A 20,523-nucleotide genomic window follows, 5' to 3' on the forward strand; every position below is an offset into this window, starting at 1 on the left:
ACAAATTTGATCCGTTCCAACAAATCTGAAGGCTATTCTACTGGTCTTGCTCTTCTAGACATAGAAAAAGCATTCGACAGTGTTTGGCATGAAGGTTTGATTGTAAAATTGAAAAACTTTAATTTTCCAACATACATTATTAGAATAATTCAAAGTTATCTGTCAAATCGTACACTTCAGGTTAATTATCAGAACTCCAGATCTGAAAGACTTCCTGTAAGAGCTGGTGTTCCCCAAGGCAACATAACCTGAGTTACCTCAGGGATGTCAAAAATCTTTATTTGCGGATGACACAGGCCTCTCCGCCAAAGGACGAAGCCTGCGTGTCATCTGTAGTCGATTGCAAAAAAGTTTGGATATTTTTTCTTCATACTTGCAAAAATGGAAGATTTCTCCTAATGCTTCCAAAACTCAACTAATAATATTCCCACATAAACCAAAAGCTCTTTATTTGAAACCTTCAAGTAGACATGTTGTCACGATGAGAGGGGTTCCAATGAATTGGTCAGATGAAGTTAAGTATCTAGGGCTCATGCTAGATAAGAATTTAACTTTCAAAAATCACATTGAGGGCATTCAAGCCAAATGTAATAAATATGTAAAATGTCTCTATCCCCTTATTAATAGAAAATCAAAACTTTGTCTTAAGAACAAGCTTTTGATATTCAAACAAATTTTCAGGCCAGCCATGTTGTATGCTGTACCAATATGGACTAGCTGTTGTAATACCAGGAAGAAAGCTCTGCAGAGAATTCAAAATAAAATTTTGAAAATGATTCTGAGGCTTCCTCCCTGGTATAGTACCAATGAGTTACATAGAATATCCAATGTTGAAACATTGGAACAAATGTCAAATAAAATAATAAATAATTTCAGGCAAAAATCGTTACAATCTTCTATTGTCACAATTAATGCGTTATATGTTTAGGTTAAGTTAGGTTAAGTATATTAAAAACGTTTTTTTTCTCTCATAAGCAGGTGAAATTAACTCACCTGTAAAAAAAAACTGAACTGCTACGGCAACTGAAATATAATATGTTGTTAACAAAATGTTAATTAAACCTTAAATTTGTTTTACCAAATTAGCATGATAGTGTTGTCTAATAACACAGAACACCTAGATATAAGAAATGAATGTAATGTTTGGAATGATACTAATAAAGAAATTAAAAAAAAAAAAAAGCCGTCAAAGTTGAACAAGTGCTCAAGTGCAGACCAAATAAATTGTGATACCCATACCTTAACGTAGTCGAATTTCCGAAAAATAAGTTCCTCGATCTCGTTCACACAGTTTCGCACCGATAGGAAGTTTAGGGGGCACGGCACAATTCCCTCCGGCGCTTATAGTAGACTACGATTGAAACACATCAGGAGAATCATTTCTCTCTTCATCGGTTACTTTATTCTTTCAGTTAATCTTGCGCAATTAAAATAAACTATAAACTCTTGTGAGTGGATATAAAAACAAATTCTACAAAGTTCTAGGATACTTTTTATTCGGTAGAGTAGTTTTATTGGGTTTCAAATAAAAAAATAAAATAAATGAAGATATAGTAGAGATTTCATTAGCTCCAAGGTTTACGGTGTGGGAGGTAGTCCCTTAAACATAAACTGCAATATAAAGATCATTGGCTTCGGTTTATTATTTATGCTTCATGTATGTGGATGATAAAAGTTGCCATCGCTGTTTGTGGTGCTTGCGGTTTGAAGTTGTCTTTGTTCTTGTAGTTTGGAAGCGCGGAAAATGGTGATTGGTTTCGATAGATGTTGAAGGTCCGGATGTTCTGGACGATGTTGTTCGGTAAGCACATGGTGATCACCATTTTCTCTACCACCAAACTCGGTAGACGGTGTAAGATCTTAGAGGTTGTCTTCTACCTACAAGAATTGCATTTGTTGTCAAAGATACGTCAATCCTACAAGTGCTTTTTATTTTGCTATGTAACACTAACGGTTAGCTGTCTTAAAATTGGTATCAAGGCAAACAGATTATAAGCGATTAAATATGTGAGTTTAAAATCAAACGAATTGAAATCAGCGGTTATGTAGTATAAGTTCTGTTTAGAGATTGCTTCAAAAAATCCTTTCTTATAGGTTATGGTGCGCGCTTATAAAATAAAAGGGTTTTGTGCGAAAAAAAAATCAAATCATTTTGTTAGTTTCCCGAAGGATACCGTAAAGTGTCTCTCTCTATGCGTCTATGAGGTCTAAGGTATGCAAAAAGCTATGGGATTTGGATTGGGAGACCCCGCTTGAAAACAAAGCGGGACAAAAAGGGTCTACTGATACAACGAGGTCGTTTTGCCCCCCTGTGCTCGGCTAAACTAAAAAGGATTTCCTACTAGGGTTGTCGTTTGCATGTTTTCGTTTGGTTGTAGTCTCTCTGTTAATTCCATTTTCTGTGTGAAAGCTTCTTAGCGTTAGTAAAATAAAGTTTGAAAGTTCTTCTTGGGTGGGGGATTTTGCTCTGGAATGGGGAAGGGTTTTTTTTTATATGGGATAAATAGCGGGAAAATGGTTTTTCATTTTGCTATTTTTTTGCGGGCAGTTTAAAGGGCGCCGGTTGCTGCGAATAGAAGCACACTTTGACGGTCGAGTCGCCTGCTTCGATCTGCCTTTTGGTAGTTTTGATAGCGTTCGAATCAAAAGCAGTTAACGAAATTTCCAGTTCTGTTTTTTTTTTGGTACGATGGTTTGTTAGAAGATTAAGTCGATGTTTTACAAAATTCTAGAATATTTGCTGTTAAGATAGCGCTTCGAGTGGAAGTTGTACGACTTGATCTGATTACTTAGAGTGTACATAAGCTTCTTGTCATCCCGCTTCAATCCGATGTTGGTGTAGTTGTACATTTCGTCGATGCTCTTTGGCGTTCTGCAAATTAAATTAGAATAAGTGAGTTCACTTGAATTAGTTTTTATGATCAAGAACTTACTTCCTCTCAGTTCGCAGGACACGTTCGGCCCAGTACTGTGGACGTGGAATATCACCGGGCATTCCGCGAGCCCGTCTGTCCAGGTAATCTATGACGTCATCATAGTAGTTCTGGCGGTAGTTGTACATGTAGTTGTACTGGAGGAATTTCGGGCTGTAATTTGTTTCATCAGAAAGTTAGTTTACCATCTATTTTAACCCGTAAATTCCCAGGAAGATCTCATTTTGCTACAAGTTTTGCTAAAAATGCTGTAACTTCGTGATTTTCTAATGTATTTTCGTACATTTTTGAACTATGAAATGATGAATCGACAAACTGAAAGCAACGTCTAACATAGCTCTGGTCATCACAAGTTCCACATGCTTCGACGGGTCGAAAGATGACAAACACCGTCAGCTAAGCGTTACGTACTTAAGGTTGGTTTGCTACTGACAAGAAAAGAAATCGCCTATCTCGATGCGTGGGAAATTTCTTCCCAGAAATGGTCGAGAAAATCAAATTTTTCTGATCGCAGTACGCAGTTGAGAAGAAATGTCATTTCAAATGGAGCTCCCTGTAGGAAATTTCTTGACCAATTCAGTCAAGAAATTTGTTTACTTTTCTTGAGCGAAATAGCATACTTAGCTTTACACAGAAAAAAAATCCGTTCTCGTATTTGTGAACAGCAGACGTGAACTCGTCAACAAGCAAAAATACACCGTGAACTAGATCATGTTTATGTGAACGCGTTGCCTAGATTCGAGAACGTTCATGTTAACATGATGGTGTATTTTTGACAGTTCACGTTTTCCAGAACTCTTTTTTGAGCGTGTAGTTGGCAGTGGTGGAATCACGAAGCACCTCACGAGTGGAAACCAACACAAAACGAACAAGACAGATTCGCGAACAGGCTTGGAGTGAGTAAGTTCGCACCCGCCTGCTTGGGAGAACATACCGAAAGAAATTGCAAAACGTTCACGAACATTTCTCGCGTAACATTACTAAAGGACCTATCTAACATTGAGAGGCTCTCTTTGTTTACTTTCTCTTTCATTAATAACTGAGTCACATTAATCTCTTCTTGCTTCTTCTGCTTGCTGTCAAGGAAATTGACTTTCGATCTATAGTGAAAAACTTCCCAAAATCTTTAGTATTCCACTGTTATAATCAAAAGAGAACGAGAGAGGAGAGAATCTCTCATTTGTACATAGGTCCTTTAGTAATGTTCCGCGATATTTATTCTCGAGTAATCGAACAATTGTATATCCATTGAATCGACAATAAACTACCAGTTTTTAGTTCCAAGCTCCACCTCTCTGAAGAAACTCTTGGGGGTATACTTCTCCGAATCCTGGAAAAATCCTGGGAGCATTCCTGGAGGAACATCTGACGGAATGCCTGATGGAATCTTGAAAGAATTTCTGGTGAAACTCCGGTGAAATTCCTTAGGAATTATGGAAAATGCTCTTGAGAAATTTCCGCTGGAGTTCGTAAGGAATTCCCGGAGAAACTTAGAAGGAGTACCCGGATGAATCCCAAAAGAAATTTCACCGTAGCTCCGAAGGAATTCTAGGTGGAGCTCCGGATACTTTTTTGGAAGAACTGCTGAGAAATTCTCGGTGGATCTCCAGAGGAACTTCGGAGGAATTGAAGGAACTTTGAAGGAGTTTCTGTAAAGCAATGTAAAGCAATTCGTGTAGGAACTTTGTAGGCGTTCATGGAGGGACTCCGGAGAAATTCCCACAGAAACTAAATACAAAATACGAAGAAATTCCCGGTGGAGCGCCAGGGAAACTTTCCCGGAATTACTGGATGAAATTCAGAGGAATCGCTGGAAGAATTGCAGAGCAGTTTCTAGAAGAACTCCAGAGGTGTTTCTGGATGAATTTTCAGTTGAAATCTAGAGGAATTTCAAGAAGAACGACAAAAATCCAGGAGGAACTCTGGAGGAATTCTACGAGGAACTCTGGAGGAATCTCCAAAGGACGTCTAGAGGAATTTCTGGAGAAACACTCCAGAATTTTTTCAAGGATCTCTGGATTACCTGGAGGATATGTTTAGAATTTTAAGAAGTAACTCCTAGTTGAACTCTACAGGATTACAAAAGAATTACAAAATAAACTCTGAAGAATTCGTGGAGAAATTGCGAACAAAAAAATCCAGTAGGAACTGTAAAGGAAATCCGAAAAAAATCCCGGTGGAGGTCCAAAAGGATTGCCGGAAGAAATCAGAAGGAATTCCCGAAAAAAACTAAGAAGAAAGTCCATGAGGAACACGGAAGAAATTTTTAGAGAACCTCCAAAGAAATTTCTGCAGAGACTCCAAAGCAATTTATGGACGATTTTCGGAACAATTTTAATAGAAACTCCGAAGAAACTCCTGAAGCAAAAAAAATTGCAGAGGCAATCCCAAAGCAATCTTTGGAGAAAATGCTCTGAGGAATTTCTGAAGAAAATCTCCGGCGGGTTTCTAGGGGGATACCTCCGGAGCAATCCTTGAAATTTTCGGAGAAAATTCTTGGGGGAAATCTCCGGTTAACCCGTATAGGCCTGAGTGAAAACAAAAATACTAAAACCCTCACTGCTCAACGAATACTTAACGAATTCAAATAATTTTTTGTCAGTATACTGGCCCACATATTTAGTTTCTAGGAGTAGCCGAAAGAACTCGGGAATACTCCTGTAGCCGGAGTTATTGCGTTGGGTCACTGGGTCAAGTCGGGTAGAAAAGGCGATTTTTTTGGGACCTCTCAAGTTATCTTTATTTATTTCCAATGACAATCATTTTAATTTGCATAAATCATCAAGATCTGCTATTCAACATTATTAATGAATAGTTTTGCAACGTTTAGAGTGTACCGGAGGGGGCCACTAGGACTTAACGCCCTGAAGAACTAGCTCTTGTTTTGTTGGATACTAAACCGTTTCAATACTCTAAAAGTAGAGATCTAACATAATAGTTAACTAACTTGCGTTTCTATAAGCTTGACGTAGATTTTGAGGTACAAATTGTCCACTTTACCATAAATTTGAGGCATCCCGGCGACCCGAAAATGGTCATTTGTAGGATTGATCAAATGTAACAGTCATGGTTATCTAATTTAATCGTTTATCGGAAAGTTTACGATGATGCGTTTTTCTTAAAACTCCTCAATGTAGAGGCTTCACTATAGCCGATTCTGAAAATTATCTGTGACTTGAAATTAGCCTACCTCCAGGGGCACAAAAGCAAATAACCCTTGTCACCCGACCTGACCCAGTGATCCACCGCAATAACTCCGGCCACATGAACATTCCAGAGATCCTTTGACCACTTTTAGAAACTAGATATGTGGGCCAATATGCTGCCAAAAAATAATTGAAGTCCGTTAGGTATTTGCTGAGCGGTGAGAGTTTTAGTATTTTTTCTTTCACTCAGGCCTATACGAGTTAAATACTCTTGAAAAATCCTCGAGGGAATTTCTGGAGAAAATACCCGGCAGAATTTCTTAATGAAATCCCCTGAGGAATTCCTGGACAAAATATCCGGAGAAATTTCCAGATTTTTTCCTTCTTCTTGGCATTACGTCCTCTCTGGGACAGAGCCTGCTTATCAGCTTAGTGTTCTTATGAGCACTTCCGCAGTTTTTAACTGAGATTTTTTTTTGCCAAAGTGGACATTTGGGCATTCGTATATCGTGTAGCAGGTACGACGATACTCTATGCCCAGGAAAACCAAGGATATTTCCATTACGAAAAGAACCTGGAACGATCGGGAATCGGACTCTAACCAATCGGCTAAGAAATGGAATCTTCAGATGCACATCATGGAAAAATCCACGATGGAATTTCTGAAGCAAATCCCTAAAGGACAGTGGATTTTTTGGAAAAATCCCAGGAATAATTTGTGGAGCAAATCGCCAGAATAATAAAGACCTCCAGAGGAGTTCCTGAAAAAAATTCCGGAGGAATTTTTGGAGGAAGTTTCGAAGTAATTTCTGGTGCAAACTCCCAGAGAAATTCCTGTAGAAAGACTCCGGATAAATTCTCTAAAAAAAATACCCGTACTATTGTATGGAGAAAATCCCCGGAAGAACTCCTGTAACTCCAGGGGATTCCCTGAAGCATTTCTGGACGAAATCCCCAGAGGAATTCCTGGAGGAAATTTCCTGAGGGATTCCTAGAAGTAATTCCAATTGCTGGAGCATATGGCCAGAGGAGTTTCTGGAGGAACTTCTCGGAGAAATTGCAATCAAAAATCTTTTGATGAATTTGTGATGAAAATCCCCGCAGGAGTTCTTAGGGATATCCTCGGAGGAATCCCTACAGGAAATCCTCGAAGGAATTCTTGGAGGAAATCTCCAGGGAAATTCATTGTGCAAATTTCCTTGAGAGACTCCTGGGGGAGAACTACGGATAAATTCTCTGAAAAAATCCCCAAACGAATTTTCTGAAGAAAAATCCCCTCAGGAATTTCTTAATGAAATACCCGGTTCTTGGAGGAAATCCCCGGAAAAATGTCTTGGAGAAAAATTCAAGATGAAATCCCCTGAGAAATTTCTATCGGAAATTTCCTTACAAATTCCTGAAGGAAATCCCCGAAGAAATTCTTGGTAAAAATCTCCGGACGAATTTCTGGAGGTAATCTTCAGAAGAATTAATGGAGGACATCTCCGAAGCAATTTATGGAGAACGTTCCCGGTGGTGCTTCTGGAAGAGATCCTCGGAGATATGCCTGGAGGAAATCCCCGGAGGGAATGCTATTCAAAATCCTCTGAGGAATCCCCGGAGGATTTCTTGGGAAATTATCCTGGAGGAATCCCTGGAGGAAATCCCCGGAGAAATTTCTGATGCAAATCTCCAGAGAAATTCCTGGATAAATTCTCTTAAAAAAAACCTTCAAAGTAATTCCTCACAAAATGCCTGGATAAATTCCATAATGAAATCCCTGGAGTAATTCATGTTAGAAATTTTCGGAGGAAATCCAAGGAGGAATTGCTGGTGGAAATCCTGTTAGACACATCAGATGAACTTCGGCATAATTCATGTGAAAGCTTCTGGAGATTTCTGTAGGAGGATTTCGTTGAGGAATTTTTCAGATGTTTTCTCGTAGGAGTTTGTGGTGGAATCCATGGACGACTTGCTAAAGGTTTCCACGAAGAAATAACCTGACGATTCCTGGAGGTGTATTTCTATGAATTTCCGGAGGATTCCCCGAAGGAATCGCCTAATGAATTTGCGGAAAAATTGCTGAAAGAGGAATAAATATAGCTAATATTGTTCCTATTTTAACATATCTCAAGCAGGAACTAATGACGGTTACTGTTTCAGCGAGAAACATCCCAACTAGTAAACAAACATGTACCAAACCTGATTTAGAATATCTCAAATCTTGGTCCAAATCCAACCAAAAATGGACCACGCAGCTAACCTGTTTGGAAAATATCGACCAGAAAACTGGTATAAAATAAAAATGGAACAAGATACAAAATAAATTTGCTAGACCGGTGAAAAAATTTGGAACCAACCCATGATTTGGACCACCGTTGAAGTTGCCCTAAGATTTGAGAAAATCACGTTTTCAAATTAGAGCAGAGGTAACATTTAGCTCGGAGGTCTTGTGAAATGAATATCGTTATGATATGATGTGAAATCTGATGCCTTTAGCTTTCGTTTTGAATGGATTAAAATCATCTATGGAATGTAAATTTTCAAAAATATTTATTCTGCAATATATGCAGGTAAAATGAACATTTGCACCGTTTTTTGCTAGCTCTAAAAATTTGTAAAAATTCAACTTATTTTGTTTGAGTTCGTGTCGCTGCTTTAGATTGAGGCTTCCCCAAATTATAGCGATTTTAACGGTTGCAGCGATAAACAATCGCCGCGATTTCGCTGCATGCACACTTTGATGTCTAAAGCCCTCAGTACACTCTTTGCCAAGTGTGCAAATTTTTCCACACGCATAAACTAACACTTCAATATCCACATGACACTTCAGATGTTTTGTCATTGTTGAGACCGATGTTTGCATGTTGGTTTATGCGTGCGGAAAAATTTGCACACTTGACAAACAGTGTACTGAGGGCTTAAGCCACAGTGACGTGATTTCGCAGCGATTTTCGTCGCGTTGGTCTAGATGGTTTCATATAAGAGCGACACAACAACGAAATCACGGGTTTTTTTTTGTCGCTGTCGCTGAAAACAATCGCGTTGATTTGGAGGAGGCTTAACATCTCTATGTTTGATGTTGTGCGACAGAACTATACAAATTCGTTTTTCTATCAGAAACAAGATGATATCCTTAAGGTGTTCATTGAACACTGTTCATTTTACCACCCCATCTCTTACCTAAATTACTTGTAAAAATGGTTTATTACAAGTAAATTCATAAGATATAGACATAAAATTGAGAAGTTACACAACTAGTGTTGTAATGCCTATTACGGCTTGAACCACCTGATGGTGTTTTGGAAAACCTTAAGTTAGTAGACTGAAACATCATTATGAACAAATTTAGATGCACAATTGTGATACATAATGGAATCGTTCTACACCTTATTTACAATTTTGCATCTCAATTTATCCAATTTCACTCTTTTGTCTACGAACTCCAGGTTTTCCATTTAAAAGTTTTGATAACAACCAAGAAAAAGAGGGAGGAGCCTCCATGTACTTGTTAGCATAACAAATCCCCTGGATTTTAAACCAAATTATATCTTAAAATATAAGGAAACAACGAAGTTACAGCATTTCAAGCAAAGCAATAACGTTGTGGGTATTTACTGCGTTCGACTACCAACTCACCGAACCCAGTGCTTGTTCAGCACCAGCTTGCGTCGCTGGAAGTCATCGACAATGTCTAGCGGCTCCGCTCCGCGGGTATTTTTCACCACCACTCTGGCTGATGCTTTCTCATCATCCATGGCTACGGAGTTTTCGTTTCACGAGCGCTTATTTCTGAAAGAAAAAGAAGAAAGCCAAGCAATTAATCATACAGTTCTGCCAAAAATGCAAGTTCCCGGCACGTAGATTCCTTCTCTAAAATAAATCAATCAACTCTATTTGGCGTCTCACTAGAGGCTATGCTGCCAATAAAAGCATAACTGTCCCATATGGAAAAAGTATACATTGAGAATTTTTTTATATTTTTCCAGTATGTTTCTGCGTCCATGTGGGATTGCACCAACTTCATATTTTTCCCCTACATTTTCAAACAAAGTGTTGAAATTTGTTTATGCATATGCATAAAACCATGAATGTTGCCATGAAACAATGTGTTAGATCGAAAATCCATATAGGACAATAATGCTTTTATAGACGGTATGGTCGACCTCCGATTAGATGCGACACTGCAAGTGAGACACAGTGCAATCACAGAAAATCACGTAAATTTAGAATTTGAAAGAGGACATTCGCGCCACATTCCTTCTCCTTTTGTAGATGGCGAATCGGTCTATGGCGGCAACTTGTGTCTCTCTCCCTGGGCAATGGTTCAAAACTGTGAGTAATGAGGAAAACAATCGACGGGCCATCTTTTAACGCTGAATGATGATGGCAGAAAAGTGCACCAGCGAGTGGACGACCGAGTTTTGCTTGTTCTTGTTTTATAGCGCAACAGGTGAGTGCCCTTAGACAGGCAAAATCCGGCCGATGGAAAAGATTAATCGCCAAATTTAGAGAGGAATCTTCTGTATCAGTGTTAAATTGCATTTTATTTGAACATATTAATCTTGATTTAAATGACTGTGAACATTTTTGTACAATAGAAAAGCTCGTTTAATCAGGCATTGCACACCAAATTTTAATTGTTGAAAGTCAGCAAAATTTGCTGATTTTTTTGTGCTGTAAAATTCAAATGGTTTCAGCAAATCATAATTTGCTGGATATTCAGTAACATCAACATTGTTTGCTGGATCGTCCAGTAACTCTTGCAAATACTGAAGCAATCAGTAAAGCAAGTGTCAAACACTTATATTTTTCTCAAACTTGCTTTGAATTAATACCGCACAATTGTGATTTTTTTACTATATGTTATAAAAATCGTGCTTGAAAATGTTTTTTATTGTCAGGTAAGCTATATTTGTATTCAGAATTTCGTCATAATTGTAGAAAAGCAGATATTTCAGACCGGTGCACGCAGGGCCTTCTGCGATATTGTGTTCAAATAGGACAACACATTTTATGGGCAGCCGGCAAATGTATTAATTTTATTAATAAATAAAAAACAACATAAAGTGTACGCAATGCATGATGGAAAAGTTCAACTGGTGCTTTAATTTAATATTTAAAGAAAAAAATTATGTGAAGTACGACAATATTTTGATTGTATTAGCTTGCTCAATGATCAGCAAAAGCCGAATCTCCCGGAATGAATATATTACTGATAATCAGTAACCGAACTATCAAAACGAGTTGCTGTACACACCAAATTTTTATTGCTGGAAGCCAGCAAAAATTTTTTTTTTTGATTTTTATTTTTGTGCTGTAAAATCAGCAATCCTTTTAGCAAATAATTGCATATATGCTTTCACTTCACTAATGCGATTTTCTCTATTCAAGGGACCCTACTCCTATTTTCTCCTATCTTTCCCAACCATTTCCTCTCCCATTAGGTAGATGATGAAATAGGCTCAAATATGACGATGGCACAAATTAGTTGGGGAATTTGCTTGATTGAGTATAGTGAACATGTTTGAGCAGAAATTGAAATTTTTGATTACACTCAAAATTTCTTTTACTTAAAATATTATGAAAAGCTCTATTTTTTTGGACCCCTTTGCCTGTAACTGTACCGGAAATTATTTTTTTCACTCAAACATGTTTCCTCCACTTTCACAATCAATTTAACGTCGAAAAAACTCTATGTCATCGCTCTAATATTAAGTTAATGGCAAACGGGTCCAAAAAATAGGGTTTTCGTAATATTTTGGGTAAAAGAAATTTTGAGTGTAATCAAAAATTTTATAGTGCTCAAAAATGTTCACTTGACTTCTTCAAATTGATTCATGCCGAAAAAACTACATGTCATTGCATGAGTTTTTATGTTGTTTTGTAGGTAATAGCAATTTTGAGTGTAGTCAAAAATTTATTTTTGTACTCTACAATGTTCACTTGACCTCTGCAAGTAAGTTCGTGTCGAAAAAAAATACATGTCATAGCCTTCAATTTCAATTTACAGATAAAAAGCTGTAAATAGGTATTTCTTGTAATTTCTGGGTAAAATAAATTTTGAGTGCTATCGGAAATTAAATTTTATACTCAAACATGTTCATTTGACTTTCACAATCAATATAATGTCGGAAAAACTATATGTCATTGCTTTGAATTTTGAGCTACAGGCAAACTGGTCCAAAAATAGGGGTTTTCGTTTAAGTGAAGGAAATTTTAAGTGTAATCAGTGATTTCAATTTCTACTTAAAAATGTTCACTTGACTTCTGCAAGTAAATTCAGGCTGAAAAACTACATGTCATAGCCTTGAGTTTTTATCTACAGACGAACAAACTCGGGAAATAAGTTGTTTATGTTGTTTTGTAGGTAAAAACAATTTTAAGTGTAGTCAAAACTGTTTTTTCTACTCTATAATATTAACTTAACTTCTGCAAGTAACTTCGTTTCGAAAAAATTGCATGCCATCAGAGGCGTCTGGTCAGCCTGTTTATTGAACAGGTAGACCATTTGAATCATAATCGTACAACTAATTTAAAAAAAGAAAATCAAATTCAATAAATCTCAAAATAGCATGAGTGTGGGTTCACACGCACTACATAGAAAGTAGCATAGCAATTGTCCCAAGGCGCCAAGAACGATCGCGTAGTGTGCTGAGTTCACCCCAACTAACAATTCAGAGCCACAAACAAGCATGCATGTTTATTTTTTGCTCAATAATGGTAATGGCAGCTGAATAAAAAAATTGCTCTATAAAGAGCTGAGAAGGTGCTTTTTTAACACAAACATAGATCAATGTTCAACGTTATGCATTAGAATGAACAAAAGTTGAATCGCCACTTATTAAACGTTTTTAAAGATTATCATTCGACTAGTCAAGATTGTTCTACAAATGAGCTGAACAAGACATGTTTCCCCTAATTAAAAAGCCAATATTCCACTAAACTAAAATGTATATGTATAAAAGGATATTCAGAAGACGAACTAACGTTTTACTTGCGTCACACTTCAGCTATTCCCACATGTTTAACATAAGCATGAATAAGAGCTAAATAAGTATCTTATAAAATCCTAATTCAGCTTCAGTATATTATAAGAACAGTTGATCCAATAGAGACCAAAATGACGATTAACAAATACATTGTTCAGCAATAAATAAGCCTTGTAAAAGCGATCACACTACAGCTAAATTTCACAAAATGGACAAAATATCCGAAATTCGTGTTGAGTTCCGAATGCATTTCAAAGCTCATAAATTATGCTTTCTCAAAACTTGAAATAGCTGTTCAGAAAATAAACATGGTCAGTCTCCAGAAATGCAGAATTATTGTGACAAAAATTAACATTTAAGCTAAGTATTCCGAGTAGGAGCAAAGTACTGACAAACAAAGCGTGATATTGTCTTGATTGACATAAGAGATAAAATATCTGAAGACAATATCAAAATTTTATTCCTGGAACTTCTAAACCTATGAAAAATTTGATGTACGCAGATCTAATGAATAGCTCGCAGCTATTGGAAAATCTTGCAGAATGTCATATTTACATGCCAATTTTGTTCTAGGAGTTTATTTTAGATATCATTTCCAGATATTTTATATCATATATCTATCAAGTTAATATCACTTTAAGCTATCCATATTATATTTTCAATTGCTAAGCTTTTCTCGCCTGCTCGGGATGTTTTTCCGTACAAGAAAAATGGAAATTTCTTTGACAGAATTGATTAAATAAATTTCTATAGCCAGCTACATTTGACATGACATTTCTTCACAACTGAATAAATACTGCGCTCTAAGAAAAATGATTTACTTGGCCATTTCCAAAAATAAAAATCGCATCAAGATATTCGAATATTTTTCTATTCAGGTGGGTTCTGAGGACTAACCCTTCAAATGATTCAAATATATTCATACAGAGAACTTTTACTTCAATGCATATGTAATAGGTTTATGAAAAATACAAATAAAAAATAATCAAACTATAATTTATAAAATTATTTGAGTAAATTAATCATTTTTGAACAAACTAAAACTTATTATGAAATTAGATCAATCATTTCAGACTGTTTTTACTTTGTGTGAATAAACATTATTTTGACCAACATCGACATAAATTTTCTCACTGTGCGCTAAAAATAGCCGACTAAACTCAGCTTGGATCAGCACTAAACAGCAGCTGAATAATATGCTTGTTCAGTTGTAGATTAGCGTACCATGTGTTGATTAGACGTTGTCGAATAGAAGCTCGAACATGGTCAATATTCAGCTATGAGAAGTTTATATTTTGCACTGGACGGTATAATCATCAATTCTAGGATGGCGCAGATGGCAAGGCATACCGCTGACGATTGGAAGGTCTCGAGTTCGAATCCAGTATACAGGCGATTTTTAATAAGATTGTTATACTATTATAATAATAGTGGACACTACATTTATAAAGTGCCTAGAAAAAATTTTTTTTGTTTTTATTAGTCTTTAATTATTTTTAGACCAGTCGTATAAAAGCTGCACTAAATGCTTGTAAAACGTTTTGAAATCTAAAAAATAAAGTTGGTATTCAACGACATGCTTTAAAGTTTCTCCAAATTTGTGTGACCAATGCTTTAACAAAGGTTGGCCATGAAAATTATTAAAATGTTATAAAAAATGATGCTGGATAAAACTGCCATAATGGTGTTTGTTAAATGAGTGAATGTTAGTTGGGACGCACCATGTAAAAAGCTCACTTGATATCCACAGAACTAGCGTGGTACTTCACTAAAGACAGCAGCGCAAAAGTTGCAGAGGCATGCCGTCGGAAAACGCTACTGTGGGTTCGAGCCAATGTCATATATAACAGGTCCGGATCTTAGTATGTGTTTGCTTGTATTAGTCACGAAAAAGATATAAATAAAACGATCAGCTGATGATGCCGACTAGTAATCCTTTATAAGAGAGATTCGCGGAAGTTGACATATCTGTCAAAGTGTGAGCCAATCGAGCAGCGAGAGCTGTCAAAGTGTGAGCCAAACGAAAATGCGTTATGTTTGTTTTGAACTTTTCTTGAAGAGTAATGTAATCCGCTTGAAATTATTTCGGTAAAAGTAATTTAGCATGAAGTAAAAAAATGAAATATTTTTCTTTTAAAATTTTTGTCAATGCGATTTTTAGTTGTTGATTTTTTCGGCTGTTTATTAGTTTGGATATGTAGCTCAAAGATCTATAACGAAACAAAATACACTTTTTTAGCAATGAGGAAGTCATGTCCGTGTTGCAATATTATTCTCGACGCCAAGCAAAATTAGCACTGCTGGTCTGTTGCCAAATCATTCCATTTTACTTTCGCTTATCTCTCTATAAAGGATCACTAATGCCGACAAGGCTGCGAAAAGTTTAGTTCGCAGCTTTCTCAACGTGATGTCATTTTCGGCTACTTCGTGAACTATTAATAGTTCCAATTGGCTCGCAGAAGTTGGCATTGCACAACTACCACTTCAAAACTGATGTTATCACAAATACTAATTTGATGTTCGCCCGCACCTCTAAATACCCCACATCGGGTTCAACCTGTTTAACACTCAGGTAAATGGACTATCGATAAACATAGCAACCTCTTATGAAAATTCGCCACAAGAAGTCGAGTTGAAATTCATAAAATTGCCTTATGAAACCAGAATTTGAAAACAAAAAAAACGTTTACGCGGCAACCTGGAATCTAACCAAGAACCTTGCGATCGATAGGCCCGAGCGTACACCACGCGCCTATCGACGCCTTGATGTGGAGTGATGCTAAAACGATACATAAAGCGTTCGTATTGCAATAATCGTTCCACCTTTCATAAGGCAAAATGTATGAAATCCGATAGTCCAGTTCGCTGCGTGAACAGCCGCTGTTGAACCAAATCCCATATGCCCCAAATAGGGGAACATGGTCCAAGACGCACTGATGAGGTAAAATGGCTCACCTCATTAAATCATCCCTAGAACGTTTCAATTTGTATTCTTGGCCAAACGATGTTAAAATATGTTCACCCAAGAGTTGCCGCCACAAACTTGGACATAAACTCATGGATTTTTCCTTTATTTTCCGGTGAAATTCAACATTTTTCCCATTTTTACCTAAAAATTAAGGTTTTCCGATGATTTCATTAAGGAATAAGCGTTTCCATACCACAGAGCAAACTCATGGAGAAACATGGTTGCTGACTACTAGTTCTCCATACTAAATGGCATTTTACCCCATCCATTTGGTCATTTTGAACCACCCCCATTTTTCAACCAACTTTTCTACATGATCTAAACCCGTTAAAAAACTCAAATTTGGGAAATGTTTCATGATGGTAGCTAGCAAATATTGTAAAGTTACTGTTAGGACTTCGAATGGAGTTAAAATGTGGATCTCATTAGGAGAAAACGACACAAATCCATAAAGTGGCATTTTGGACCATTTGACCCTGCATTCACAGCTTAGTAATCTCTATTTGCTCAAAAGCATACATATGTGGAAACAACCCGTTCAACGAAAAAAAAATGAATAGCTCGTTCCTAAAGATTGGTGCACGCTAAGAAGTTTCCTAATAGAATATATTTGGTTCGGAATAGATCGGATGTCCATTGTCCATTCAAATATATTTACATCAACTCAGAAGGATACCCACATTATAATAGGAGAGGTTTTAATAACTAAAATCAAATTTATAACAATCAAATGCCTACCGAGAATTCGTAAATTTGATTCATCCATTGTTAAACTAATTAATTCTGGTCTTTGGTGAGGTTAGCGCAGTTAATATGGAAATGGAGTGTTCTTAGAGTGTAAAGCATGCAAGTATGATGCTAACTTTCATGCAATACGAAATCAGTTTCTCTCGACATGTTAAACCAGCCGATTTGAACAGGCTAAAGAAGATGATAAAAGCTCAGGAAAAATGCATGTTTTATCAATGAAATTAGCCCATTAGTTTTACTTTGTAGACTGATCCAATTTTCATATTTTAATAACAGATGATTCCTTATCTGTTTTCTCGCTATAGTTTATTATGGGATTCATGTTATTTTTTAAAGAAGGATCGCGATGTGTTCTTACGCTGCATTAATATACTGCTTCGCGACTAAAAAGGGTGAATCTACGTGCGAACTTCGATTTTTGACTAACTTTGCCGCGTCGCGAGTCTTTTCGCTATAGTGCGTATCTATACTCTCCACCGTGTGCATTATGCGCACTATTGAGAATCGAGTTGCGACGCGGCGAAGTTTGTCAAAAATCAAACTTCGCACGTTGGTTAACCCATTTTTCAACGCGAAGCACAATTCATGTATTGCGACTCTTGTTTTAAATCCACATCTAGCGGCGACGGTAACGCGCAGATATCGTTTTGATTCATATCAAGGACATTTAAGGCCTTTTTGAAGTATACCTAATCAGAAAGCATATAAAATAAATCATTCTGTATGATTCCTTCGTGTTTTCGAGCCTTCAAAATACTTAACTTTTGAATGGTGGGTGAAGAGTTTGATTCCGCAACATGAATAATTTTAAAATAAAAAAAAAATGTGAGGACTTTTCATGATTCTTATTCCGGACGCCTCCCTACTCTTGCCCCATATTCTGGACACTTTAAATCGAATTCCGGACAGCTAATGAGAATCGTACATAGAAAAATCAAATCATTATTTGAAATCGGCAAACCAGTAAGGAGGCGTCTAAAGGCAAGTTAGCATTATAAATTTTCTGTAAGTATCTATGGTTAATGTTGACTAAAACAAACCTCCAAGGTGAGAACTTTTAACGAAAAAAATTTTGAGTTACAGGCAAACGTGTCCAGAAAATAGGGTTTTTTTTCGTAATGTTTTGAGTTAAAGAAATTTTGTGTGTCATCAAAAATTTCAATTTCTGCTCAAAGCATATTTATTTAAAAAAAAACTAGATGTCATCGCTTTAAATTTTGCTTTATTGTTGAATTTGTGAAAAAAATTGAAATTAAAAATTAAACAATCAATCCCCAAATTATTCCATAAATATCATATAGCAATCTACCCACTCTCCATTTTTGGTTCAAAAACTACTCAAGGACTTAAAATCCTCAATTTTAAGAGGATTTCTTTTCAAATTACTCCATACCACAGTTAAGTCACACGTACAAAAAGTTTTGGATAGTTTTGGATAGTTTTTTGCCGGATTCTACATACTTTTTATTTTTTTTTCATCTTTAATAATAGATAAATTGTCGTTAAAAAGGGGTGGAATCTTCACTGAAAACATGCATCCAACAACTTAAAACATGCAGTAACTCCGAGGGTTCATGATACTATGGCGAAAAGATTAATGTTGAAGATGTCTAATGGTATAATTCGTAATTTCTTGCATTACTTTGAAAATTTGATTTTCAGAATCCATTACCCTATCTATAAGAATTCTGTAATTTATCAAAACTCTAAGAGTTTATCTCTATTCTTTGAAGGGCTGCTATGAAGTATGAAGAAAGAAAAAAAAACAACGAATTGTTGAAGTGGGTAGAAACAGCAGATGGACTACGAATTAACAATATATAAGAGATGAGGGGCCTTTCTCAGCCGAGTGGTAAGAGTGCGCGGCTACAGAGCAAAGCCATGGTGAAGGGTTTGATTCCCGGTCGATCCAGGATTTTTCCTTAATGGGAATTTCCTTGAATTCCCTGGGCATAGAGTATAATCGTACCTGCCACACGATATACGAATGCAAAAATGGCAATTTTGGCAAAGAAAGCACTTAGTTTATAACTGTGGAAGTTATCATAAGAACAGCTGAGAAGCAGGCTCTGTCCCAGAGAGGCCATAATGCCAAGAAGAAGAAGAAGATGTTATTTATAATATTTTTTTATTTTATTATACTTAAAATCTTCTAGGAATATCGAAGTATGGCTTCAAAAATCTTCTATAAACTCAAAACCAAATATTTCATTGAATTTTTCAACAATTAAAAACATAATAACTTTTCTGGGAAAATGTATTTATTAGTTTGAAGCAAAATCAAAGAAAACGACACTAAGTAAGTTGGTCGGCTTTTAATTTTTCGAACCAGGTAAATTTTCTGCCATCCATTTGAAGAAAATATAGCCAGATTGAAATTCCTTTAAAAGAGTCGAACCCAGGCACCATCAGAATGGCTTTGCTTTGTATCCGCGGATTCTATCCACTAGACTAAGGAGGCCCCATTTTAAAAGGCTTTAATTTATATCATTATGGTTTGTATCAAATCTTAGCATGTTAGGAATTTTAAATTCAGGAAAATTTCTTCACATAATAGGAATTAAACTTGCATTAACACTTCTGAAGTCTTGCACCTTGATTATTAGACTAGAAGCAGGATAAAAATTTCCTTATAAGGCCACAGATCTGAAATTTGTTGAAGGCTTCCACAAGATGACTTTTTTACAGTTATTTGAATACAGTTGCGTTTAAACTTCAATCACTTATTATTTACATGAGCATATCAATTACACATTACACATATTCTCCTTATATAACTGCCACTAAAATAGGAATTGACCATTATGTAACATTCTCGTGTCCTGATCATACGTCGAATGTTGATTTTCTTCGTTTTGATATCACTAATGTTTATCACTGCTGCAATAATTCAGTAAATCAGTCCATATATAACGTTTCTACCACAAAAGTCCATATTTTCCACTTGCAGATGTGTTTAGTGCCATCATAGCCATTTTTAATCAATTGATCGACCAACTCTTGATAAGCACTTCCTTTCACAGCAATCCACTAAACCCTTGCAATTGCCCACTGCCTTCCGTACCTGAGGGGATGAGCTGTTGATCCGGTGGAATGAACAAAGAGACTAACTTTATTTCGCGCAAATCATTATTAAATTGGCGCTGCGGCAACTGGCTGAGTGAGACGGCACGAAATTGCTACAAGTCTCCGCCGCGCCGATCTAGAAAGAAAGTCCTATGCCTTGAGTAAAAAAAAATCCGTTCGATTTGCGTGATTTCAAACGCCAATTTTAGGTGTATTGGGTTGATTTAGGTGTCGCTGCTGGTGCGGAACGTGCTCACGGCGCACACCCACTTACCGGTTCGAGTAACCGACGCGATGCGTACGCTACGCGTGGGAATATTATCACATCGTACAACATCGGCTTTGCCATTTTTCGCAAGGATAGGTCGACGCACAGTGGGACAAACAAAAGTATGCATTATGTCTCAAAGTGATATTTGGTTGATTGTTATACTGTTATTTATTCAAATCAGACAGGTCCATTCTTAAATTTGAACATAGTTTCAGACCAAAGTTCATAGTTCATAGTTCTTTAAAAGTTCTAATGAGACTCTATGATCCTTTGAAATGTAAAAAAAACTAAAATATGTGTATCGCTTTTGAGTATAAGGTATGTGATTAACGCTAAGATTGTTTTTACTTATTCTCGACTTCAACGAAAATGGTTTTGACATGATGTGTCATACTATTATCCTTTACTTTTCTCAACT

General features: G+C 36.5%; 1 protein-coding gene across 2 annotated transcripts; it reads right to left on the reverse strand.

Moving 5' to 3' along the window:
- Positions 1 to 1,376: 1,376 nt before the first annotated feature.
- LOC5564443 (flightin) lies at positions 1,377 to 19,983 on the reverse strand. 2 transcript variants are annotated; one of them, XM_001648737.2, is made up of 5 exons: positions 19,833 to 19,983; positions 9,698 to 9,850; positions 2,934 to 3,086; positions 2,790 to 2,872; positions 1,377 to 1,878 (listed from the first exon to the last, which is right to left on the reverse strand). In XM_001648737.2, exons 2-5 carry the CDS (start codon positions 9,814 to 9,816, stop codon positions 1,829 to 1,831), a joined length of 405 nt encoding a protein of 134 aa, XP_001648787.1. In that variant the 5' UTR covers positions 9,817 to 9,850; positions 19,833 to 19,983; the 3' UTR covers positions 1,377 to 1,828. The 2 variants fall into 2 exon arrangements, with proteins under 2 accessions (XP_001648787.1, XP_001648786.1); XM_001648736.2 differs by having other exon boundaries at positions 1,377 to 2,872.
- Positions 19,984 to 20,523: the final 540 nt, after the last annotated feature.

This window comes from Aedes aegypti, chromosome 2, assembly GCF_002204515.2.
Source record: "Aedes aegypti strain LVP_AGWG chromosome 2, AaegL5.0 Primary Assembly, whole genome shotgun sequence".
NCBI classification, from domain to species: domain Eukaryota; kingdom Metazoa; phylum Arthropoda; class Insecta; order Diptera; family Culicidae; genus Aedes; species Aedes aegypti.